Source organism: Oryx dammah, unplaced genomic scaffold, assembly GCF_014754425.2.
Source record: "Oryx dammah isolate SB20612 unplaced genomic scaffold, SCBI_Odam_1.1 HiC_scaffold_17, whole genome shotgun sequence".
Taxonomy (NCBI): domain Eukaryota; kingdom Metazoa; phylum Chordata; class Mammalia; order Artiodactyla; family Bovidae; genus Oryx; species Oryx dammah.
The window spans coordinates 42,709,815-42,736,941 of record NW_024070201.1 but is presented as its reverse complement, the minus strand read 5'-3'; the positions used below and the strand labels follow the sequence as shown (position 1 = coordinate 42,736,941).

General features: G+C 41.8%; 1 protein-coding gene across 4 annotated transcripts in view; it reads right to left on the bottom strand.

The window, feature by feature from the left end:
• The window catches only part of SCUBE2 (signal peptide, CUB domain and EGF like domain containing 2), a 77,463-nt gene extending 67,723 nt beyond the window's left edge, over positions 1 to 9,740 (bottom strand). For 3 of the 4 annotated variants that reach the window (XM_040258411.1, XM_040258412.1, XM_040258414.1), the window contains exons 1-3: positions 9,559 to 9,673; positions 8,288 to 8,410; positions 1,484 to 1,609 (exon numbers count right to left, since the gene is read on the bottom strand). In XM_040258411.1, the coding sequence (XP_040114345.1) occupies positions 1,484 to 1,609; positions 8,288 to 8,410; positions 9,559 to 9,673 (364 nt within the window). Of the gene's footprint in view, positions 1 to 1,483; positions 1,610 to 8,287; positions 8,411 to 9,558 lie in introns of all 4 variants that reach the window. The other variant, XM_040258416.1, reaches the window with a different exon arrangement.
• Between the last annotated feature and the right edge of the window lie 17,387 nt (positions 9,741 to 27,127).

Genomic DNA, 27,127 nt, shown 5'->3' with positions numbered 1-27,127 from the left:
AGTGACTCCCAACCCTCAATCTCTCCTCCCTGAGAGCTGCAGGCTTGGAAGGCCAAGTGGTCTAACCAGTGCTGGACCTCTCATACCACACACAGACAGGGAGGGACAGAGTCAACATCAGGATGGGGCTCCAGGTGACATGACAAAGGTCATATCAGGCCTAAGTCCCAAATACTCTCCTTCCCCAACACTCAAAATATAAGTTCGGCCTATACTCACTTAGTGACCTTTAGGGCTTCCCCAGCAGCTCCGTCGGTAAAGAATCTGCCTGCAATACAGTAGACTGCCTGTAATGCAGGAGACAGATGCAGGTTTGATCCCTGGGTTGGAAAGATCCCCTAGAGAAGGAAATGGCAACCCATTCCAGCATTCTTGCCTGGGAAATCCCATGGACAGAGGAGCCTGGCGGGCTACAGTCTACGGGATCATGGGATTGTAAGAGTTGGACTTAACTTAGTGACTAAATCACCACCACCACCACGCTTATCTCAAAGCATTTGATCAAGTGGCCATTTCCACTGCACAGCAAGGGAGCATCTGAATTAGCTGTCCCCGCAGAGGTGGGGCCTGGCTCAAGCTTCTCTTGGTTAGCCAAATGAACATCAGTGGGTCAACCACATGAAGGATTGATGCCAAAGGAATCTGATGTCCTCCGAGTCCCATGATGTCCTTCTGTACCACTGCTAACATCAGCCTTCAAGTGCAAATAGACCATAAACACTCGCCTTCCAGGTGTGCCGCATCTTTTAAGACCATCCAACATTCAACCCTATCCAACTGCTTGCTATTTTTAAATTCTGTTTTATTCCTAGCATAAGGAACCAATGTAAACAATGCTCTTTGCAGTTCCTAACTCAGAGACTGAAACTCTAACAGATGTTTTTGGTTTGTGGGATACTAGGAGGATGTTAATGGAAGGTTTCTGTTTTAATTTTTCTCTCTTTTAAGGAAAAAGAAGGGAGTCTATCTGGCTGAGATCCAAGCACACATGTGGAATATTTATGACAAATAGTTTTACACGATTCTGGAATAGAGGTATTCATAGGATTAAAGAAATAGCTTTAAGTCAAGACCCTTTTGGAGATCCAAGCACACATGTGGAATATTTATGACAAATAGTTTTACACGATTCTGGAATAAAGGTATTCATAGGATTAAAGAAATAGCTTTAAGTCAAGACCCTTTTAACACAAGACTAAAGATCTTAAAAGTAACAAGTCAATGCCAGAAAGTCAATAAGTACTAATGACAATATCCACCCACCTCCTTGGACAATGGAGGGTTTATATTATGAATGACCAGATAAAAACTAAAATACATACCCTGGTTTTCTATTAGGGAGTATGATTTCTCGGGAGCCAGAAAACACAAGTTTATGATCTCAGTTTTCTTTTAATGAATATGTTTTTGTCAAAGAAAAGAAAGGGGTGGGGTGCTAGAGGGGAGGTAAATGATAATTACCATTTCTACCTGTTTTTCTTACCGAGACAATTATGACCATCATGAGCCAACATGAAGCCATCGAAACAAGTGCAGCGATAATTGCCAGGAATATTCAAACAGTCATGGACACAGCCTCCATTGAGTTCATTTTCACATTCATCAATATCTGAGGAGTAAAACAGAAGTAAGCCACACAGGCACTATTTCTTTAATGTAGAGAAATATATATTTACCTTTTAACCAGCCATCCCACTTCTAGGAATCTCCAACAACAGTAAAAATTAATATACATAAGGTTATTCACTGCAGAATTTGTAATTACAAAATACTGGAAAAAACCTAAATGTCCATAATAAGTAGTTAAAGAATTAAGGTACATTTACTTGGTGGAATATTGTGCAGCTGTTAAAAAGAAACAATGGGAAAGATCTCTACAAACTGATTTGGAGTGATTTTTAGAATATACTAATAAGTAAAAAAAATCAAAATGCATAATATTGTTATATGTTATCTTCAGGTAAAAAATAAGGAGATATAAATACACATAAAATTCCAACATGCTTTTTTTTTCTCAGAATTAGACAAGCTTATTTTAAAATTTACATAGAAACGCAAAAGACTCAAGAGTTAAAACAATTTTGAAAAAGGAAAACATATTTGAAGATTTTCACTATTAAGACAGTGTGTGGTACTGGCATAGAGGCAGGCAAACAGATCACTGGAACAGAATCAAGAGTCCAGAAATAAACCTGTATTTATGGTCACTTGATTTTAGACAAAAATCCTAAGGCAATTTATTGGGAGAAATGATTGTGTTTTTAACAAATGGTGCTGAGACAACTGGATATCCATATGCAAAAAAGATTCATTTAGGCCCTTATATCATACACAAAAGTCACAAAATGCATCAGAGACCTAAATGTAAGAGCTAAAACTAAAAAACTTTTAAGAGAAAAAAATATAAATGTTTTATGAGAAAATCTTTGAGACCTTTGGTTAGGTAAAGATTTTTTTAGGTACAACATCATATATAACACAAAACACAAAATCCATACATTTAAAAATTAATAAATTGGACTTTGTGGAAATTTAAAACTTTTACATTTCAGAAGACATCATTAAGAAAGTGACGAGAAGCACAAATTGATAGAAAATATTTGCAAATCACATACCTCATCTTATAATTCAATAAGACAAACAACTCAGTTTTAGAATGAGCAAGAGATCTGAACAGACATTTTACCAAAGATGATACACTGGCTCAGATGGTAAAGAATCTGCCTTCAATGCAGGAGACCTAGCTTCGATCCCTGGGTTGGGAAGATACACTAGAGAAAGAAACGGCAGCCCACTCCAGTATTCTTGCTTAGAGAATTCCATGGACAGAGGAGTCTTGTGGACTACAATCCACAGGGTCACAAAGAGCCGGACACTACTAAGTGACTAACACTCCATTCCGACACAATAAGCACATAAAAAAAGTACATCGTTAGTTATTTGAGAAATTCAAATTATAATAACGAGATACCATTCCACAGTCCCTGCTGCTGCTGCTAAGTCACTTCAGTCGTGTCCAACTCTTAGCGACCCCATGGACTGCAGCCTCCCAGGCTCCTCCGTCCATGGGATTTTCCAGGCAAGAGTACTGGAGTGGGCTGCCATTTCCTTCTCCACCACACTCCCTAGACAGTTATAATAAAAAAGACAGACAGGGACTTCTCTGGTGGTGTCATGGATAAGAATCTGCCTGCCGATGCAGGGGACATGGGTTTGACCCCTGATTTGGGAAGATCCCACATGCCATAGGGGAGCGTGTGCTACAACTGCTGAGCCCCTGTTCTGCAACTACTGAATCCTGTGCACCTACAGCCTACGCTGAGCCATAAGAGAAGTCAGCCACAAGAAGCAGCCCATGCACCGAAACTAGAAAGGAGCCCCCAGTCGCCGCAACTAGAGAAAGCCCACGCAAAGCAAAGAAGACCCAGCACAGCCAGAAATCAATCAATTCTTAAAAAGAAAGACAATAACAAATGTTGGCAAGGTCGCAGAGAAATGGGAATCCTCATACACTGCTGATGGTAATAAGATGGTATAATAGTGGTAATAAGATGGTATAATAGTAGTAATAAGTCACTTTGGAAAGTTCCTTGGCAGTTTCTTAAAAGGTTAAACACAAATTTACCATACAATCCAAAGATTCTACTCCTAGATATATATCCAAGGGAAATGCCAAATCACCTGTACATAAAGACTTGCAGGTGAATATTCACAGCAACATACTTATTTATAATAGTCTAAAAGCTGAAACAATCCAAACATCCATGAAATACTAGTTAACAATAAAAAGGAATGAAATATCATTACAGGATATAGCATGGATGAACCTCAAAAACATTATGCTAAGCGAAAGAGGCCAAACACAAAAGACCATGTGTTATATAATTCCATTTAGATGAAATGGTCATAAAGGCAAAGCTACGGAAACAGGAAAATAGGCTAGCGGTTGCCTGGAATGGGGCTGAAACTGAGACAAGGAGAATGCTTGAAGACTGTATTACGTGGTGATTGTACACCTCAACTAGTTTACTCAGAATCACTGATTTGTACATGACTTGAACTGGTGAATTTTGCGCTATGTAAATTGTAACTTAGTGAAGTAGTTAAAAAGAAAATACATATTCAGCTGCTTATTTGTACAAAAGAAACATAGGAAGGAGAAACCAGAAAGCATAGACTGGTGACCTGTGCTTGTGGGAAAAGGGGTGGAAATGAGGGATGTAAGCAGGATGGGAACGGGAAGAGGCAATCACACTTCTCTGGTTTTTGTACAGCTTTGACTCGGAACCATGGTGATGTTTTACATACACACATCCAGCAGGAAGCAGAAGTGGGGACTGAGGGGAGAGAAAAAATGGAACACAGAGAGGAACAAACGAATCCAAATGTACTATAAATGAGTAACACAACCACACCGAAGGGGATGGGGAAGAAAAGTACCAGCCTAAGTAAATTCAAAAAATACTAACTTGACTGGATATTGTAAGGCTGAAAACAAAAGCTGTTGTATATAAATACCATACCCTAATTATTATATCTGTTTTACCCACAGGATTGTGGAGTAGCAATTCTGTATATACGTTATGTGTATACTGAGATTGAACAAACATACATATATGGCAAATAATGAGAGCCAGGCTTCTCACTGTTAGAGAAAGAAGTTACCAATAAGCCAAGAGGGAGGTTAGAATTATCCTGTGATACTGCTTTGGAATCTGAAATATTCATATAATTTTTTAATATATAGAGAAATGCATAGATAAATAAAAATAGATAAGTGTGTATGTGTGGGTTAGTATACATATGTATATTTCCTAGCTCCATCCACTGAGAGGGCCTAGGAGGAATGACATCCCAGTAACAATGAAAATATCAAGCATCCAGATCTTGGTTTCCATACACCATTTCCCAATAAAAGGAAAGCCAGGGGTCCTTGAAGAAGTGGTTGATTCCAGGGTTAGGGAGAGGGAAATACAGGTTGACGATGGAGCATTTTGTGGCATCAGAAAATTAGGAGTTTCTCAAAAAAGGATGGGGGCATGTCAACAGGACACAGGAGACCATGTGAAGGAGCTCCCGATGGCTAAAGTTGGAAGAACTTGAGCCCAAAATAAACAACTATATAATTAAATAAATACCTGTGAGTCCATACTGGCATAACATACATAAACACATAAATCAACGCTTAAGTAAATGGGAAATGAGGACAGAGCTTCCTTAGAGAAGCCCTGTTACTAGATATGCAAGGAACAAGAGAAATACAAAACCACCAAGAGGCACACTTTACAGTGACAACCGATGCAGGCAAGATCCACCGTGAGACGCTAAAATCAGTGGACAAAAATGTGAGAACAGACACGACATTAGCACGGGCCGAAAGTATCTGCCCCAAGATATAGCTCTGTTGAAACAGAAAAAAAGAAGTAACTTTGAAGCGGAGAAACACAGAATATATCATTTTAACCAGGTGATCAAGATTAACATTGCCCGTAGTGGGACATGTTGACATCGTGTACCCCAGCTGTGATGTGCTGAAAAGGACACAAAAATACTTCTGTAGCAGCCTTTGCCAAAAGTTACACTTCTGCATTATTAAAAATGCAGAACGAGAAAACACAGGACATTCTCTTATTGTGTCTGTTCCTACCATATCACTTTTTATCATGTGGAGACATAACACCAACCAAAGAACCGTCCTCATCCATGTGTCGTTGTCAAGAAAGACCAGGAAAGACTGAGGAACTGTCACAGACTGGAGGAGACAAGGACACAACAGTTAAATGGACTGTGGGACTTTGAGCTGGATTCTGGGAGGGAAAAAATAGAACATTAGGGAAAAACTGGTGACATTTGAGTGAGTCTATATAGTTAATAATATTGTGCCAATGTTAATTTCCTGGTTTTAATACTCTACTGCAGTTATGTAAGTTGCTAACACTAGGGTAAAATAAGTAGTAGACATATGTAAAGAATTCTGCACTATTTTTGCAAGTTTTCTGAAGTCTAAAATTATTTCAAAATTAAAAGTTAAAAAAAAAATACAAAGGCCAAGTCTAGATTCATCCCTAGATGATTCAGTTTCTTAAACTTAGAAATAAGGACCAGATAATGAATATTGACAACTGAAACATCCCCTCTCCAAAGTCTGGGAGATAAGCAAAGATCATTTAGAATATAACATCCTTCACCTAAAGTCACTTCTGAATCACATTATTTTAAAAATACTTACTCAGGTCCTATACTTTCATTTTTCCAACATTTTGGCAGAAGAAATTTGTGGAGGATAAAATTTTGTTCACTCTGAGCAAACCAGTTCCCGTCCTTGAACTTAAATAGGGCCAAGTGACTCTGGGGATAATCACAACACAAATGTTGTTGTCTTGCAACTATCACAAATACCACAGACGGGACCCAAGAGGCTTAAAAACTAAGCCAGAAAGTACGCATGAAGGAGTCACATCTTCGAATATCTGTATCTTTGAGTCTTTGCAATCCTCACTTTCTTTCCTTTCCCTTCTTGGAATAAAGTTTCCACTTATGGATCCCCGTGCCAAGAAATCCAAACTAAACAGGGAGAGCCTTACTTGCTAGGTTTATAAATACGACAAGTGTTCAAAAGATCAGATCCTCCTAGGGTTTGGGTTGAAAATGACAGTACAAAGAATACATGTCCCCTGTTAACAACGATCACCTATGGAGAGAGGAAGAGGAGGACCTTTACTTTTCTGTTTCACACATTTTTGTATTATTTTGTATTTATAATAATAATCACAAATTATTTTGAAAACCAATTTAAAGGTGTAAGAGCAGCAATGCCAATCATCAATTCTTTTAAACTAAATAGTGAGCTTTTCACTCTAAACTGTTAGTAATTCAATTTCAATTGTGATAAGCAAAACTCAACAGCTAAGAATCACCAAACTCTTGCCACTTGTCATTCAATATCATTTACTAAATATGTACATTATTCAAAATAAACCATGGCATGGTTTCTACCCCCAGAAAGCATACAGTGATTGGAAGTCAAAGTGAAAAAGTGAAATCCCCAAGCAGTATATGAACATATGTGAATTCCAGTACTGTACATAGAATATTTAATACAGTGAGGATGTGGTATGGAGGAACTGACAGAGAAATGTTTCAGAGAGAGGTAGTCTTTTGGCATCCCATGATATAGGGCAGATAGAGAGAGATGGCTGTCTATCTCCAGGAAAAGATGAGCTTGAAGAAACAGAAGGGCTTTCTGGATGGTCCACCAACCCCACTTGCTATGAACCTGACCAGGAGCACATCTCCTCTGATGCGAGAAGTGAGAGTTTTGTTCCTCATGCACAAAAGAGACTGTAAATAATAGGATTTCACACTCAACCAAAGAGGGACACCAGGAGCTGAGTGAACAGGAGAGACGTGAGGCCAGCAACGGAGCTGGAGTTTTATCTAACATTCTTTCACCTGCAGGCTAATTGTGTGAGCATGCCCACAATCCCTTTCCCAATTCCTTTGAGCCCCATGTCTTCATCAGTAACATGACAGACAGGATTGGCTAAGAGCTCCCAGAAGAGCCCAGCCAGCTCCAACATGCTACAACTTCCAATCCCCAGAGCAGCCTGCTCCTATGAAAGTCCACTCTATGGCCAGTTCCCAACTTCAGAATTCCTGACACGAGCTAATCCCCAGTGGCCCAGAACACAATATAGTGGAGTCCAGCCTTCAGGCTCCCAGATCTGGAGCTCTAAGGGCTTAAAACATCCCTCCACATACACTTTTCCAGGGCTGGGGCAAACCTGCAGCTCCAAACGAGGCAGCCTCCTGCTGCAGCTGTAAAGCTTGGCAGGTCACAACACCAAACCGCCCAAAGTCACGGACAAGATGCAGTCACCAGAGCCTCAGGGGAGGGCGGAACTCTGGCACTCAGACTCCAGAGTGAGAGTACAAGCTGCCCCAGGGAGGTGAAGGATCAGCCCTGCTGTCTGATCAACACAGCTGTTCACTTTCTGCCCCCAAACTGAGTGGGACCAAAAGACACTACTAAAGCCCCACTTTTCCTTTGCAGAAGCTAGACAAAAGGGCATTTCAGAGCCGGGGGCAGATGAAACTGTATGATCAGCTCTGGGGAAAACCTGATGTCCCCAGTTTTTTAAGGATCTGAAATACATTTCAGAGAATGGGTGATGTGACCCAGGGTTGGGGTGGGAGCGTGGGAGTAGAAGCATTTCTACCAACACGAGTGGCGACTACAAGCACTGAGGGCTTCCCCTGGTGGCCCACACACTACCAGGTCACTTACCCTCACACTGCCTGCCCTCCCCTTGGTAGCCAGGCCTGCAGGAGCACTTGTAGGAGGTGGGTGTGTTCTCACACAGGGCATTGATGTGGCAGTCATCTAGCCCCTGGGCACACTCGTCCACGTCTGCAAAAGAGTACAGCAGCTCCTAGGGTGTCTCCCTAGATGACCTGGCCTTGGTCCCTCTCTAGCATCGTCTCCCACCAGCCCACCCTACCTCACATCTCACCATCTTGGAAGTCCGGGGATTGACATGTGATTTCCAGGTCCCTGTTTCCAGGTGCAGACTGTTCACTTTGACTGGGATGCCCTCTCTACACAGCTCAGACCCACCTCCCCTAGGGAGCATGCCAGGACCCCAGAGTGCAGGTGAGATGCCCGCCCAGGATGTGCTTGCATATCACACTGTCATTGCTTTCCTGCCTGTCTTGCCATCTAGACGGTTGATTACAGACTGGGTCTGTGTCCCTGAGGCCGCGCACAGTGCCTGGCACATGAGCAGGCGATGGTAAAGGCCTACTGAAGGAAAGACCAAGTTGGCAAAGATGATCTGAGAAACCAAGCAGGGTCTGTCAGCTTTCTCAGGGTTTGTGATATGGGGGGACAGCTCACCCTGGGCTCTGAGCACAGCACCCTGAGCCCTCCAACCAGGCAAAGCGGGAGGGGTGCCTCCACCCGCAGCCCCTCACCGCTGCCCACCCTCTCAACCTGGAAACCCGCCTGGGCAGAACAAGTATTTGCTTGGCTGATATCCCTCTAGCATGTGAACTAAAAACAAAAGTTTTGAAACTATTGCAAGACAAGTTAGTGCAGAACGGGGTTCCCCGATTCTCCAACAGCAGCTGTTCCACGGATAGAAACATTCCCGAAGCCCATCGGAGAACTTCCCGGCCCCGACCTCACTCTGGACCGCGGCCGGAGCCCTCAGTTTCCCCATCTCCGCAGAGGAGACTCCCAAGCCCTGCTCCTCGAGCTCTGCCCGCGCGAGTCTGACCAGCAGACGCTCCACGCGCACCGGAGCGGGAACTGTCATCAGCCCCGGGTCCCAGGCCCGGCCGCGCACTCAGGCCCCGGCCTCTAACCCGCGCGGTGACGGCGCCTCGGCCTGTCTGGCGGCTGGGGCCCCAGGGAAGCAGGGGCCACGCGGAGCCCCGCATCCGAGCCGCGATCCCGCCCTTCCCGAGCGCCCCTCAGCCCCCGCGAGGGGACCCGGACCCTTCCCGGCGCCCGTCCCGCCCGGCGTGCCAGGTGCGTCCCCGCGGCCGGACACTCACCCTCCGGCGGCCCCACGGCGCGGCCCCGATCGGGCGGGACGGCCGCCGTCAGCAGCAGCAGCAGCAGCAGCAGCGCCGGGGCAGCCCTAGGGCAGCCGCGGCCCGCGACGCCCATGGCAAGGCGCGGCGGCTGCGGGCAGAGGCAGGGGAGCGCGGGCGGCGAGCGCGGCGGCGGCGCCGGGAGGTGTGTGCGGGCGCCGTGCCCGCCGCGCTCTGACACCCCCGGCCCGGCCCCGCCCGGCCCCCGAGCCCCGGCCTCATTTTCACACGGTCCTCCCCGGGCCGCCCCTCCCGGCCCCCTCCCTTCTCCCTCGCGGTCCGGGCGGAGGGGGCGCGGCCGCCGTGGCCGCAGGGCGGCTGTCAGCGGGGCGGGGGCGGGCCCCCCGTCCCCCGCGCAGGCCCCGCGCCCCAAACCCGCCGCTCCCGCACCGCCGCCGCGCTCCGCCCGTTCGCGGTGTCCTCCAACTCGACCCGGTCCCTCTTGTGAGGACAAACAGCACTTTTGGCCTGAAATATTCGGACACGGGGCACCCGGACAGTGTCCTGTGTATCTCAGAGTCCTCTAGTCCCCAAAGCCCGACGCCACCTATGGGACTTGATCTTCTCTCCGCTTACGAGGGGAATGTGGATGGAATGAAAGTGATTTCGCGTCCTTCGGAGCCTCAGAAGAGCTCACTGGAGGGCGGGACCCTCGCTTCTCTGCTCACCTCAGCAGGCACTCTGTCTATGCCCTTCTCCATTCTGCTCAACCCAGGCCTTCTCTGACCCCCTGGCCCAAAGTCCTCGGATGACAGTGGCCCACTTGTCCCCCCACTACCGCCGCTCAACACACACACGCACACACTGCTGAGACTGTCCCTCTCTGGCAAAATGCTGGGCCCAGAATCATAACAGAAAATGTTCATTTCATTGAAAACTGGTTAAATGTATTTTTGGAGCCTAAAGTGAAGGGAAAGGGGGACCAGAAGGTCAAGGATGAGCCGCCAGGAACAAGAGACAGCCCAACAGGGGCACAAGTGGTGTGTCCGACCACCTGAGCTAATAAACATCAGGTCTGGCCAGCTGCATGTACAAGGCAGTACTTGTCACCTGGCCCTCCAAGCAAGACAACCTTACAAGAGAACACACCTGCACAGGGCCCTCCCACACGGTCCTAGGCACAGGAGACTGGAGGTCATGATGAGCGGCATAAGCATGGCTCCAGGGGCAAAGGCAGCGGCAATTCCCAGATGGAGCAAAATACCATACTCAGAGATTTCAATGTTCTTTGAGCTTCTCTGTTTTTATTAAATTTTCTCCCGTGAATACATGCGGACATACATATGTGTATGTCTCTGTGTGTGTGTATATGTATATATATTCATTCCTTTGATAATCAGAAAAAAACAAACATCACAAAAATCCCCACCTAGCTCTGGCACAAAAACATGTCTCCCCACTCAGCACCTCTCCTCCACTGCCTCTGCCCCGCCCATCTCCACCACTCCCAGGATGAGACTGCCTCTTCAAGGCTTCGTTCGTACTTCCTAGACCTGCTGTCCGAAGGAGAATCAAATAACTTTTCTGTGGTTGTTTTTCTTTTGACCTTTTCATCGCCAGCTAAAGCAAGCAGGTTGCATCCCTTCTTCTATCTTTCCCCCATCCCTCCCACCCTCTTTTGTTTGGTGCTGAGAGACACTCACTCAGCTATTTCTAGTCATAAGGGTGGTTTTTTACACATTTGTAAATCTTCACTTAGTGAAACATTCTCTCCGCCTTTGTCTTTGTGTCCTTAACGGTAGCCATAAATTACTGCCTTCTTTTTCTCTCCAGCTGCATCAGGCTTCATTGCTTTTGAAATGATCAAAGTTATCTTCTTTGAAAATCCAACTAGAAACTGCCCATTGTGTGGCACAGACCTCGTTAGCTCCAGTCAAAGCATATAAATACATAAAGCTGCCTGTTAAACTCTATGGGAGCCTCCTCCAGTCCTTGTGCCTGGTAAGAAATAAGATGTACTGTTCTTTCCCTTCACCATTTCCCCAAGTTTATATGTCAGTAAGAATACAAATTAATTATAAGACCCAGTGCTTCTTTGCCTAAGAGAGTCAGTTTTCCCTCGTGTTTCCTGGAAAAGTTTACCACTGGCACAGATCTCCAAAAATGTTGTGAATCCTATTTTGTTTCCCCAAACTTCCATACAAACGTTCTTTCAGCTGGTCAGCTCCCAGATGCCTGGGCAACCTTTCTGACGCTTCAGATTAAAGTCAATATGGTTTACAACTGCGGAATTTCCATAGGGGAAAGGCTTCAGGGGAAATTTGTGCTCAAATGTCAATGTTTTCAGTGTTCCAACATCAGGGGGGACTTGGTGGGCCCTGAGGTAGCTGCTGTCTGCCCCCCGTTGTCTCACTGAGCTCCCCACACTGTCCGTGGACTAAGGCTGTACCTCCCTCTCACCTCCCTCAGGCTAAGAGCCAGTGAACCAGACCGGAGGGGAGAGAGAACCCAGCCAGCCTTGTCTCACTGGTGTGGGCTTCTGGCACTAAGAAGACTGTGGAAGCAAAAACTGTGCGTGCCCCTGAACTGCATATGGCTGAGGTAAACTCTGCATTCGCTGGACGCCTTTCAATGCCCACTTTTTTGACTCTTCAGCAGCTTTTGGAAACTCCTTTTGGCAATTCTCCTTCCCTTGGGTTTTCATGGCAGCAGGCAAGCTCCTGATTTTCCAGCCTCTCAGGAATTACCTTCTCAGTCATCTTTTCGAGATCCCCTTTCAACACCTTCTCCCCAATGGTTCGTTCATTCACTTGTTTCTATAATAGAAATCTCCCTTTAGCTTTGATTCTGTGCATTGCCTCCAGCTGTCTACTGGATACCTGTACCTTGATCACCCACAGGTCCCTCAGATTCAAGACGTTCAAAATGAAGTTCATCTTCTTCCTCAAACCTGCTCCTTATCAAGCGCTTCCTCTTGATAGCACCTGATAGAAAGGCAAAGTCATTCTGCCAACACTAGACCAGAGACCTGTCAGTCACACCAGAGTCCATCTTCTCTCTTCCCACGACATACAAAATACAAACCCTCATGTCAACCCAACCTTCTTATTATCTCTCAAAACCATCCTCTTCCTTCATGCAAGCTTCCAGAGCTCAGGACCTCATCATCCCTCACTTGGTCTGTTTGTTCCTAGTCTGTGGTTCTTTATTGATCTCCCTGTTTAGAATCTTACCTTCAGTGCATCTTCACAGTGGCTGTGGGAGTAAAATGTAAATTTTGTCACACCAATCCCGGTCTCTCTCAGGCTAAAGTCCAAATCCCTTGATTCAATCACTCTGAAAACCATTTGTGCAGTATCTCCTCAAGCAAAACATGACTACCTGCTTTTAGGTACATACCCAAGAGAAATGAGTGTTTACTCAAAAAAACACATATAAGAATGTTCATAATGACTGTATTCACACTAGCACAAAACTAGAAATAACTCAAATCTCCATCAAATAAAGGATGCATAAACAAATTGTGAGGTATTCATTCAATGGAATACTGTAGGGCAATAAAATGAACAAACTCTAATACATTCAATAACACAGAGGCATCTCATGATTATTTACATTAAGTGAAAGAAGCCAAATACAAAAGGGTACATATTGTACAGTTCCACTTCTATGAAAGTTAAGAACAGATAGAACTAATGAATTGTGATAGAGGCCAGGATAATAATTCCCTCTGGGAATGGGTGTTGACTGGGAAGAAGCATGAAGGAACTTTCTGGAACACTAGAAATGTTTTAGATCTTGATCTGGGTGATAGATGTATACATATGTAAAAATTCACTGAGATGCTGTCTTACACGTAAAACACTTTATGCACCTTATTGTATGTGTTTTACCTCAAAAAGTAAGTTAAAACAAGAACTGCCTAGCCAAAGAGCTTTGTGGTCTGCCTGACACCCTCTGCCCTTCCAACTTCTCTCCTACCCACAAGTTATGGTCCGGCAACACTGAGCTACTTGTATCAGGAGTTTGCCATTTCCCACCTCATGTATCTTTTCTTTTGCTCACACTCTTCCCTTTGCCTAAAAGACACAAAGTGGGTCTCAATAAATAAAATGCAATGTCTTGATTAACAAATGATACTGTACCCCAGGGGAAAGGTGTTTGCTGAGATGTCCTCCAGACAGCAGTGAGATATGAATGAAAGTACCAGAGTCTGCAGGTTAGCAGGTCCTGAGAACTAATGCAGAAGAGAAAACCCATCAGCTCTCACACGCATTCATTCCTCCTCCGTGGATGGCTTTCCCATCTCCTGAAAAACCTTTCCAGTATGTTTGATCTGGACCCACCTCCATCTGATCTTTTGTCCCTCGCAACAGATGCTTTCCCCTGCCCCAGACAGTCCCTGCCACTCGGAGGGAAGCTGCCCCACCTTCAACTTCAGGCTCAGGAGATGGTTTAAGAAGATCAAGTACTTTCATTCCATTCCCCCGCGACAGTCATTGGTTCAGGGATAAACACATGACGGTGTTCCAATCAGAAGCAATTTCAGTCTCTTTGCTTGAAAGGTTGGAATGGAAGAGTCCTCTTTTCTTGCTATGATATGGGTGTGGTGAATGAGAGACTGTGGCAGCCATCTTGATACCAACCCAAAGAGAGTAAATCAAGAGGAACACTGAAGCCAACCCACAGGTACACCCCAGCTCAGGATCTCCAGGTATGTGTGCCAGCACACTTCCTTACTGTTGTTGTTGTAGGTCTTTATTTTTGGCTGCGCTGGGTCTTTGCTGCTGTGCGGGCTTTCTCTAGCTGTGGAGAGGAAGGCTACTCTCTAGTTGCGCACGGGCTTCTCGTTGCAATGTCATCTCTTCTTGCAGAACATGGGCTCTAGGGCACTCTGGCCTCAGTACTTGCAGCATGTAGGCTCAGTAGTTGCAGCTCCTGGGCTCCAAAGCACAGGCTCAGTAGTTGTGGCATGCAGGCTTAGTTGCTCCACAGCAAGTAGGACCCTCTGGATCAGGGATCAAACCCTTGTCTCCTGCATTGGCAGATGGAGCTACCAGATAAGCCCCTTCCTTATTGTTTGAATTGGTTTTTAAAGTTATTCTTTGCTTTTTAAATTGTAAAAAAATATATAACATTTACAATTTGAACCATTTTAAAGTACACAGTTTAATGGCATTGAGTATATTTACACTGTTGTGCAACCATCACTACCATCCAGATCTTTTCTCATCTTGCAAAACTGACACTCTGTACTCATTCAACAGTAATCATTCACTCCTCCACCCAGCCCCAGTTCCTGGCAACCATCGTTCTACTTTCTGTTTCTATGGATTTGACTACTCCAATCAAGATTGCAGGGAGAAATATCAATAACCTCAGATATGCAGATGACACCACCCTTATGGCAGAAAGCGAAGAACTAAAGAGCTTCTTGATGAAAGTGAAAGAGGAAAGTGAAAAAGTTGGCTTAAAGCTCAACATTCAGAAAACTAAGATCATGGCTTCTGTCCCATCACTTCATGGCAAATAGATGGGGGAACAGTGGAATCGGTGGCAGACTTTATTTGGGGGGCTCCAAAATCACTGCAGATGGTGACTGCAGCCATGAAATTCAGATGGTGACTGCAGCCATGAAATTCAGATGGTGACTGAAGCCAAGATGCTTACTCCTTGGAAAGAAAGTTATAACCAACCTAGACAGCATATTCAAAAACAGAGAACATTACTTTGTTAACAAAGGTTCATCTAGTTAAGGCTATGATTTTTCCAGTAGTCATGTATGGATGTGAGAGTTGGACTATAAAGAAAGCTGAGTGCTGAAGAATTGATGCTTTTGAACTGTGGTGCTGGCAAAGACTCTTGAGAGTCCCTTGGACGGCAAAGAGATCCAACCAGTCCATCCTAAAGGAAATCAGTCCTGAATATTCATTGGAAGGACTGATGTTGAAGCTGAAACTCCAATACTTTGGCCACCTGATGCAAAGAACTGACTCATTTGAAAAGACCCTGATGCTGGGAAAGATTGAAGGCGGGAGAAGGGACCACAGAAGATAAGATGGTTGGATGGCATCACCGACTCGATGGACATGAGTTTGAATAAACTCCGGGAGTTGGTGATGGACAGGGAGGCCTGGCATGTTGCAGTCCATGGGGTTGCAAAGAGTTGGACATGACCGAGTGACTAAAATGAACTGAAGTACCTCATATTAATAAAATCATACAGGGTTAGTGACTGTCTTATTTCTTTTTTTTTTTTATGGAAAAATGGTTACTTATTTATTGTGGTAAAATATGTATAACATAAAAGGTATCATTGTAACCATCTAATGGCATTAAGTACATTAATTCACACTGTTGTATAATCCATCCATCTTCAGAATTTTTCCCTTTTCCCAGATGGAAGCTCCATACCAATTAAACACTAACTCTTCATTCCTCCCACCCCCAGCTCCTGGCAACCACCATTCTGATTTCTGTCTCTGTGAATTCACTGCTATAGGTAACTCATATGGTGGAATCATACTGCATTTGCCATTTTGTGACTGACCTATTCCTCTTAGCATAATGTTCTCAAGGCTCATTCAAGTTACAGCATGTGTCAGAATTTCTTTCCTACCACATTTTGTTAAACGATTCATCCGTCATTGAACATTTAGGTTGCTTCCACCTTTTGGCTATTATAAATAAATCTTTATGAACATGGATGCACAAATATGTTTACATTCATGATTTCAGTTATTTTCTGTATATACCCAGAATTGGAACTGCTGGACTGTATGGTAACTTTTGTTTTTTTTCTGAGGAATTGTTATGCTATTTCCCTCAATGGCTATCCCGTTTTACATTGTACCCCACAGCAATTTTTCCACATTCCTACCAATACTTTCTTTTTTTTTTTTTTTTTTGGTTTTGCCATACATTGACATGAATCCACCACGGATGTACATGCGTTCCCAAACATGAACCCCCCTCCCACCCCCCTCCCCACAACATCTCTCTGGGTCATCCCCGTGTACCAGCCCCAAGCGTGTCATATCCTGCATCGGACATAGACTGGCAATTCGATTCTTACATGATTTTATACATGTTTCAATGCCATTCTCCCAAATCATCTCACCCTCTCCCTCTCCCTCTGAGTCCAAAAGTCCGCTATACACATCTGTGTCTTTTTTGCTGTCCTGCATACAGGGTCATCATTGCCATCTTTCTAAATTCCATATATATGTGTTAGTATACTGTATTGGTGTTTTTCTTTCTGGCTTACTTCACTCTGTATAATCGGCTCCAGTTTCATCCATCTCATCAGAACTGATTCAAATGTATTCTTTTTAACGGCCGAGTAATACTCCATTGTGTATATGTACCACAGCTTTCTTATCCATTCATCTACTGATGGACATCTAGGTTGTTTCCATGACCTGGCTATTATAAACAGTGCTGCGATGAACATTGGGGTACATGTGTCTCTTTCAATTCTGGTTTCCTCAGTGTGTATGCCCAGCAGTGGGATTGCTGGGTCATAAGGCAGTTCCATTTGCAATTTTTTTAAGGAATCTCCACACTGTTCTCCATAGTGGCTGTACTAGTTTGCATTCCCACCAACAGTGTAGGAGGGTTCCCTTCTCTCCACACCCTCTCCAGCATTTATTGCTTGCAGATTTTTGGATCGCAGACATTCTGACTGGTGTGAAGTGGTACCTCATTGTGGTTTTGATTTGCATTTCTCTAATAATGAGTGATGTTGAGCATCTTTTCATGTGTTTGTTAGCCATCCATATGTCTTCTTTGGAGAAATGTCTATATAGTTCTTTGGCCCATTTTTTGATTGGGTGGTTTATTTTTCTGGAATTGAGCTGCAAGAGTTGCTTGTATATTTTTGAGATTAGTTGTTTGTCAGTTGCTTCATTTGCTATTATTTTCTCCCATTTGGAAGGCTGTCTTTTCACTTTGCTTATATTTTCCTTTGTTGTGCAGAAGCTTTTAATTTTAATTAGGTCCCATTGGTTTACTTTTGCTTTTATTTCCAGAATTCTGGGAGGTGGATCATAGAGGATCCTGCTGTGGTTTATGTCAGAGAGTGTTTTGCCTATGTTCTCCTCTAGGAGTTTTATAGTTTCTGGTCTTACATTTAGATCTTTAATCCATTTTGAGTTTATCTTTGTGTGTGGTGTTAGAAAGTGATCTAGTTTCATTCTTTTACAAGTGGTTGACCAGTTTTCCCAGCACCACTTGTTAAAGAGATTGTCTTTACTCCATTGTATATTCTTGCCTCCTTTGTCAAAGATAAGGTGTCCATATGTGTGTGGATTTATCTCTGGGCTTTCTATTTTGTTCCATTGATCTATATTTCTGTCTTTGTGCCAATATCATACTGTCTTGATGACTGTGGCTTTGTAGTAGAGCCTGAAGTCAGGCAAGTTGATTCCTCCAGTTCCATTCTTCTTTCTCAAGATTGCTTTGGCTATTCGAGGTTTTTTGTATTTCCATACAAATCTTGAAATTATTTGTTCTAGTTCTGTGAAAAATACCGCTGGTAGCTTGATAGGGATTGCATTAGTGACTGTCTTATTTCATGTAACATAAATTCTAAGGCTGAATAGTATTCCATTGTATGTGTATACCACACTTTGCTTATCCATGAACAATGAACACTTGGGTTGCTTCTGTTTGGGGGCTATTTTAATAATATAGCAGTGAATGTGGGTGTAAAAATATCTATTTGTGTGCCTGCTTTCAATACTTTTGAGTAGATATTCATAAGTGGAATTGCTGGATCATATGATGTTTCTATTTTTAATTTTTTTAGGAACCACAATACTAATGACCAGAGCAGCTAAACCATTTTACATTCCCACCAGCAATGCACAAGGGATTCCAGTTTCTCCACAGCCTCACCAAAACTTACTTTCTGTTTTGTGTTGTTTTAAACAATAGCCATCATAATGAATGTGGAGCAGTAGCTCATTGAAGTTTTTTGAGTTGGATTTTCTGTTATTTACAGGCAAAAAATATTCCTATTCAGTTCCAGATAAGCTTCCATTAGGAAACTTGGCTGGGTAGAAGGTAACCGTGTAAGATGGGAGAAAGATAGTTGGGTAGGGTTGAGTCCTCTTGAGAGCCTAAGTAGCAAATGATTGTTTCATTCACAAAGTTGATGCTATCTTGGTCTAAATACCAGGACTCTGTTTCTTCAATGGCTCTGAAAACTTCACCAATATTCTCTTTCAATTACAGAGGATTAAAAATTCTTCCAATAAATTTTTCCTAAAAAGTGGTAATATTTGGGACTTCTTTAATGGCCCAGTGGCTAAGATTCGTACTCCCAAGCCTGGGGGCCTGGGGTTGATCCCTGGTTGGGGAACTGGATCCCACATACTGCAACTAAGACCCGGAACAGCCAAGTAAATAAAGTAAATAAATATTTTTTTTTAAGTAATAGTAGTTAACATTTAAGTGAATACTAAATGTCAGATACTAACTACTTCACATACATCAGCTCATTTAATCCTCATGGAAACTCTACAAAGTAGATATCACCATTATCTTTATTCCACAGATAGAGGAACTGAAGTGAAGAGAGGTTCAGTAGTTTGCTAGGAGGTGGCAGAACAGGCCTCAGTGCCAAGATATCTGGCATCAGATCCTCCTTCCTAACCACTGCCCCGCGCAGCCTGAATGTGCACCAGGTGCTGTGCTAGGCACTATGGGAGATACAGTGATGAATGAGAGGCAAGCCCTGCCCTCAAAGAGCTTACCATCCAACAGAAAAGACATAATGAGTGTTCATCCTCAACACTTCTGTCAAAATCTAAACATGGTCATTCTTTTTTTAAAAGTATTTATTTATTTATCTACGTATTTATTTGGCTTTGCTGGGTCTCCAGTACTCTTGCCTGGAAAATCCCATGGACAGAGGAGCCTGGTGGGCTGCAGTCCATGGGGTCGCTAAGAGTCCGACGCGATTGAGTGACTTCACTTTCACTTTTCACTTTCATGCATTGGAGAAGGAAATGGCAACCAACTCCAGTGTTCTTGCCTGGAGGATCCCAGGGATGGGGGAGCCTGGTGGGCTGCCGTCGATGGGGTCGCACAGGGTCGGACACGACTGAAGCGACTTAGCAGCAGTAGCAGCAGTTTTGGTGCTCCGGATCCTTGATCTTCATTGTGGTAGGTGGGATTTTGTTTTGGCATGCGAATTCTTAGTTGTGGCCTGCAGGATCTAGTTCCCCAACCGGGGATCGAACCCAGGGCTCTGCTTTGGGAGCAGTCTTAGCCACTGGATCACCAGGGAAGTCCCTAAGATAATTCTTACTTAAAAACCTTTGATGCTCCCTTGCCTGCATTAGTTGTACCATAGACCAAACACGTGGGCAGAACCAGCTCATAATTTGCAGTTATTGTTTTCTTTCACATTTCCTGTAATTTGTGAGGGTCATTTAAGAAAACAAAAAAAGTGGCTTCATGATGTGTGTACAATTCAAAATATATGTTTATATATCCATTGCTATATCTTTAATTACAAGGAAAATTAATTTTAAAATTGTCTTCCTTGTTAATAATTGGTTGAGCAGAAGCCTCGTATGTAAAAATTGTTCTTTTTTACCTAATGGAATGATTTTTATATTTGATTTCTATTTCTAAGCTTGTGACCATTTGCCTCACAATGTTGCAGTAGTTTTAAAAACCAGAGACTCTGAACTCAAAGAATTCTGACTCCCTGCTATGTTTGACTGCCACATGCATGTGTTTGCTTTTCCTTCGTAATAATTTACTGACAGTTTACTGCCTGAGTGTTGGCAACTCCTGTTCCAGTGCTCAGGCCAGAGTTAATACTTGTGCGGACACCATAGGAACATGCTCTGTGGATGGACAGGATCTCAGTAGTGCCCCATACAGAGACCCTGCTCTCTTCTTGCGGCTGCCACAGCTCAGCTGCCGGTATGGTAGGATATGAACTAGTTTCATTATTTTCATAGTAGGGAAGCCACAGATACTATCTAAATAAATGGATGATGAAGGATGTCATAAAAGACATCCTGATTATAAAGACATCCTGTAATTATAAAGACAACTTATAAGAAGAAAATCCAAGATTTCTAAACATCAGAAGAGCCATGCACACAAAACTGGCTTCAGAAGAGAGAGAAATGATGGAAACCAATTTGTATGGGAGAAAAAGGGAAGTTGTCAAAGAGCTACCCTACCTCTTGAGAAAGAGGCAGGACCAACCAGATAATTTGACAGAAAAAATTCTAACGAAGAATTCATTCTCTTAAAGAACAAATTATTCCAATTTTTTTATCGTTCCAAAGCATAGAAAAGGAGTTCAAATTCTTTCTATGAAGGAAGTATATCATTAATACCCAAGTTTCATAATATTGTACACAAAAAAGAAAACTAAAGACCAATATTATTTATTACCGTCAATTAAAAAAACTCTATAAACAAAAAATTAGCAGTCAAAATTCAGCATCATAAATAAGTGGGATACATTTCAGGATGCAAGAATGGTTTAATATTATGAGATCTATTTACATAATTATCTTATAAGTAGATTGGAGGAGGAAGATCAGGTGATCATCTTCATAGATTGTAAAGGGATTTTAAACAACAAACATCCTTGATTTTAAAAAAATCAATAACATATAAATAGATACTTCTTAAACATGAGGAAAAAAATCTATCCCAATTCAAAAGCCAACATCAGATTTAATGGGGAAATACTGGAAGCATTTCCAGTGAACTCTGCAACAAGGCAAAGATGATCATTTCAATTTACTACAGTTTACAGAATATAATGGTCAAATCAAGTAGACAACATAAATTAGAGGTATAAGAACTGGAAGAGAGGAAATATGACAGGTGATATCGTTGGATATCTGAAAAACCCAAGAAAATCAACTGAAAAACTACTAGCAAGCAATAAGGGAATACAATAAACTAGTAGGGAATAAAATTAATGTGTAGAAATCAAGTTTTCTCAAAATAAAGGAGGTTATGGGAAAAAAGACTATTTACAATTGCAACAACAACAAAAAATTAAATACCTGGAAATAAAGACAATAAGAAATGTTCAAGTTCTATGTAAAGAAAAAATTTTAAAACACTACTAAACACTATCCAAAGAAAACTTGAACAAGTAGAAATATTACATGCTCTTGGACAGGAATATGAAACATCATAAAAATGTCAGTTTTCCATAACTTAATTCAAGTTTTTAATGTGATCTATTAGGCTTAAAAAAATTATATAAGTTGATTCTAAAGTTTATATAGAACAAGAAAGGAGCAAGAACAGTGATAAAAAGTGTGAAAAGGAAGAGCCATGGCAGGGGAGGAAGATCAGCAGTACTAGTACTAGTAAAAGGTATTATCAAATCTCAGCAATCAGCACAGTGTAATGCCAGCTTATACAAAGACAGATAGGCTAATGGAGGAGAACATAATATCCAGAAATAGTCACAAAATCATACATAGACACAATGTAATAAAGCTGACATTCCAATCATTGGAAAAAATATGGACCACTAAATAAATGGTATTAGGACAAATGAGTAGTCACTCAGACAAATGAAGTTAAATCCATTCCTTATGCCTCACTGAGTTAACTTCAAAAGAATACAAAATTTAACTTTTGGGGAGTTTCTGGTGGCCTAATGGTTAGGATTCCGGGCTTTCACTACCATGGCCTGGGTTCAATCCCTGGTTGGGGACCTGAGATACTGCAAGACATGTGGCAAAAAAAAAAAAAAAAAAAAGTTAACTTTTAAAAAACCTCAACAGTTTTAAAAGAAAACTGGGAAAATGCCTTTCATCTTATAGTAAGGAAAGTCTTTTTGTCACCCCAAACCCAGAAGCTATAAACAATTAATAAGATCAACTATACAAAAAAAAAATAATGTTTAACATTATAAGTAAAGTTAAAAAATAAATAAGAAATTGGGAGAAATGTTTTCATATCAGATCACAAAAGAGTAATCTCTATCATATGTAAAGAGCCCCTAGGTGTCAATAAGTAAAGACCAGTTACACACAAAAAAATGGCCAATTAAAAAAAATGTAAATAAATCTTAAACATATGACACAAAAAATCCGAAGTTTGACAACATTCTCATGGCAAGTCTAGGAAAACAGGCACTTTAAATATTAGTGATGAGGGTATACACTGACATAAGTTCTAGAAAAAGCAGTCTTAAAATATCTATTTAAATTAAATAAACATTTAATCAATCTGATTTCAGTATTGACCATCTGATGATGTCCATGTTTAGAGTCTTATCTTGTGTTGTTCAAAGAGGGTATTTTCTATGACCAATGCATTCTCTTGGCAAAACTCTGTTAGCTTTTGACCTGCTTCATTCTGTACTGTATACTTTCTTCATTCTGTACCTGCCTCTTAAGAAATCAGTATGTAGGTCAGGAAGTAACAGTTAAAACTGGACATGGAACAACAGACTGGTTCCAAATAGGGAAAGGAGTACGTCAAGGCTATATACTGTCACCCTGCTTAAACTTATATGCAGAGTACATCATGAGAAATGCTGGGCTGGAGGAGGCACAAGCTAGAATCAAGATTGCTGGGAGATATATCAGTAACCTCACATATGCAGATGACACCACCCTTATGGCAGAAAGAGAAGAAGAACTAAAGAGCGTCTTGATGCAAGTGAAAGAGGAGAGTGAAAAAGTTGGCTTAAAGCTCAACATTCAGAAAACGAAGATCATGGCATCTGGCCCCATCACTTCATGGCAAATAGATGGGGAAACAGTGGAAACAGTGGCTGACTTTATTTTCAGGGGCTCCAAAATCACTGCAGATGGTGATTGCAGCCATGAAATTAAAAGACGCTTACTCCTTGGAAGAAAAGTTATGACCAACCTAGACAGCATCTTTTTAAGCAGAGACACTACTTTGCCAACAAAAGTCCATCTAGTCAAAGCTATGGTTTTTCCAGTAGTCATGTATGGATGTGAGAGTTGGATTATAAAGAAAGCTGAGCGCTGAAGAATTGATGCTTTCGAACTGTGGTGTTGGAGAAGACTCTTGAGAGTCACTTGTACTGCAAGGAAATCCAATGAGTCCATCCTAAAGGAAATCAGTCCTGAATATTCATTGGAAGGACTGATGCTGAAGCTGAAACTCCAATACTTTGGCCACCTGATGCAAAGAGCTGACTCATTTGAAAAGACCCTGATGCTGGGAAAGATTGGGGGCAGGAGAAGGGGACCACAGAAGATAAGATGGCTGGATGCTATCACCAACTCAATGGACATGAGTTTGAGTAAACTCCAGGAATTGGTGATGGACAGGCAGGCCTGGTGTGCTGCAGTCCATACGGTTGCAAATGGTTAGACACGACTGAGTGACTGAACTGAACTGAAACATTTAATTCATGTTAATTCTCACATGTATGAAATGATATTATGTACAAAGCTATTCATCACAGCATTGTTTGTAGCAGCAAAAGATTAAAAGCAACTAAATGGCCAAAAATCCCAGGCAGAAATATAAATTATATGACATACATAAAATAGAACATTAACATAGCTATAAAAAGGAAAGAGGAAACTATATGTTTGCATATGAAAAGATCTCCAAGATATTTTTTAATGAAAAAAAAATACAGAACAATGTATATATATATATTTACCTTTTGTGTGGGAAAACAGAAAGAAAAATTAGAAACTATATTTGTTTGTTCTTGTATATACATAAAGAATTTATGGAAAGATATATAAGAAATTAGGAAGATGGCTGGGTAGGTAGAGGTAAAAAATAGAAGGGAAGTTTCAGTGATTGTCTTTAGACTTTTTAGTTGTTGAACCATGTAACTATTAATATATTGCAATAAAAGGAGGAGGAGGAAAAGGAGGACTGGAGCAGAAGTAGTTTTTATTGTCATGACCACAAAAGTAACTTAAAATTGAATGAAATCAGATCCCAGCCATTTTTGAAGATCATAGGACTTTTCAATGGGAGTCTTATTTGTAGTTCATTTTAAGCCACAGAGTATACGTGCATTTCTTATGCTGTGAAATGTGGACACCTGATTATAGTGAGTTATCATCCTGGACCAATTTAGGCTAGACAGGCAACAGATAACATCTTCTAAATTCTTGTGGCCACATTTTTAACTATTGCCTAAAGCCTGTGGGAAGAGAATGGGCAATGAAAACATACACACACACACACACACACACACACACACACACACACACTGGTGAGTCATTAAAATCGTCATATAAGATTACTGATATGAGAGATGTTATAATCCTTTTAAATTAGCTCATAGAGCCTATTAATAAGATAATAAGTTAAGATGTGACCTGTGATTCCTTTCAATTATCTATTTTGCAATTTTACTGCAGATAACTATCTCAGCCCTTTCATTTATTAAGAGGGCAACACAAGCCAGTTTGTCAATTATTTCTCATTTCTGAAATATTTTTCATGCCATTCAATTTTTTAAAAAGAGGAAAAAAGAAAATAGAGTTCATATATCAAAAACTGAGCAGCGTATATAATAGAAGCAAAGACGTCATAATTACGTAAATACACATGTAGAAAAAGTAGCCCCTGCTTCCATCCTGCTACCATGACAGCAAAGGGATGATGACAAAGTTTCTACAATGAACATACATTACTTTTGTAATTAGGAGAAGAACATTTAAAACTGTAAATGTATATATGCCATGTGTGTAGACAACTCCAAGCATCTTGATCAGGTCCTGTTAACCTCTCGGATCCTGTTTCCCCATATGTAAACTGAAAGCAATTACACTTGCCCTGCAGGGTTACACTGAATTGTGGATGTGATAAGGTTCTGAAGCACAGAGCACAAGTGCTGGCAGAGTGGGCACACAGTACAAGCAATTCTCATCCCGCCACACACCCGTCGGACCCATGGAAGCCACACCTGGCTGTTGTCCTTTTTCCTCACTTCCTTTATCAGGGCTCTTCTACAGCTATGCCAAAGCACAGGTACTTGCCCCTGCTTGTTGGGAGAAACTTGGCTATTATTCCATACCCATAGCATGATTGTAATTAGGAAACCTGGAATTTGGGGAGATAGGGTGTTTCCCTTACTATGTTAGTGAGAAGGTCTCAGTGCAGGAAACTGAAGTAGCTCTGAAAGTATATAAGAATAAATTAAGCACTTACAACATGTTTGGAAGCGGTGAATGGGGTGAGGTCTAGGCTGGGTCTTCAGGATCAGTACCCAGACCGAACCCGCCAGGGAAGCAACAACTGTGCAACTGTGGCAAACTATGAGAGCTCTCCAAATAGCTATGAATTCAGACACCTGAGCTTGAACCCTGTCACTTTTTGTCTGTGTACCTTTAACAAGTTAATTAAACTCTCAAGAATCAAGATGAGGAGGTTGCCATCATAGCAACTGCTTATCAGTACCTGGAAATTGGTTGTCAGGTTTATCTCCATAGACTTATTCACGACCAAAGCCAAACAAACAAAACCAGAAGCAGTTGGAAAATAGCCTCTGAATCACTCCTACTTTTCAATCTCATGTAAGTACATTTCACTAGCAAGACATAAGTCATATCCAGGATCCTAGCTGCAAGGGAGCCTAGAAATGCTGTTTATGATGAGGTTTTTTAGCTTGTCAGCTTACACAGTGCAGAAAGGCATTCTAGAAGGACTTGGAAGTCAGTGCTGACTACCAAACAGACAAATTCATCACAGAGTTATTTAGTTCCTGCAAAATTTAGAACTAATTTCCCTGCCAATACCTGTTTGTGCTGCAGGGGCTCCAAGAATATTCAAGGCTTAAAGTCATTGGAAAATGTAGTGGATATTTTTTGTTGCCCTTTAAGCATCCATTATCCATGATCTCTTCCTAACATTGCATGGGCTTTCATTCATTCTTTTCATTTAGGTATCCACTTCTCCCCTAAGCCCCCTGTGTGCTTTGGAAACAGGACCCCAACCCCATCTCCAGGAGTATGCCTTCATTGTTTTTGACAAATTAGCACATTCCGTCTTCTTGGCCATAGTCATCGGTACAAAGGCAAGTCTCTTAAAAGGAGGTAACTTAAATCCTACATTCTCTCTTCACACAGTCCCTCTTCATAGCATCCAAATGGTGAGAGCACAGTTTACAATATATCTTTTTCAACTGTAGATTTCTTTGCTATTGCTAACTCTTCATCCATTTCCTACATCCACTTCTTCATAGCCTTGCTCTGTGTCTTCCATATACATGTATACAATGTTATATTATTGAGCCTTAAGAAATAAGGAGATCCTGCCATTTGTGGAAATGTTGGTGAACCTGGAGGATATTACACTAAGTGAAATAAACCAGGTTTGGAAAGAAAACCACTGCATGATCTCACTTATATGTGGAATCTAAAAAGGTTAAATACATAGAAGCAGAGAGTAGAATGGTGGTTACCAAGGGCAGAGATGTGGAAGAAATGGGGAGATGTTGGTCAAAGAGTACAAAGTTACAGTGATATAGGATGAATAAGCCCAGAAATCTAGTGTACAATGTGATGACTATCGTTATATAATACTGTATAATATACTGGAAATTTGCTTTTAAAAAGCAATTTCAGGTGCTCTCACT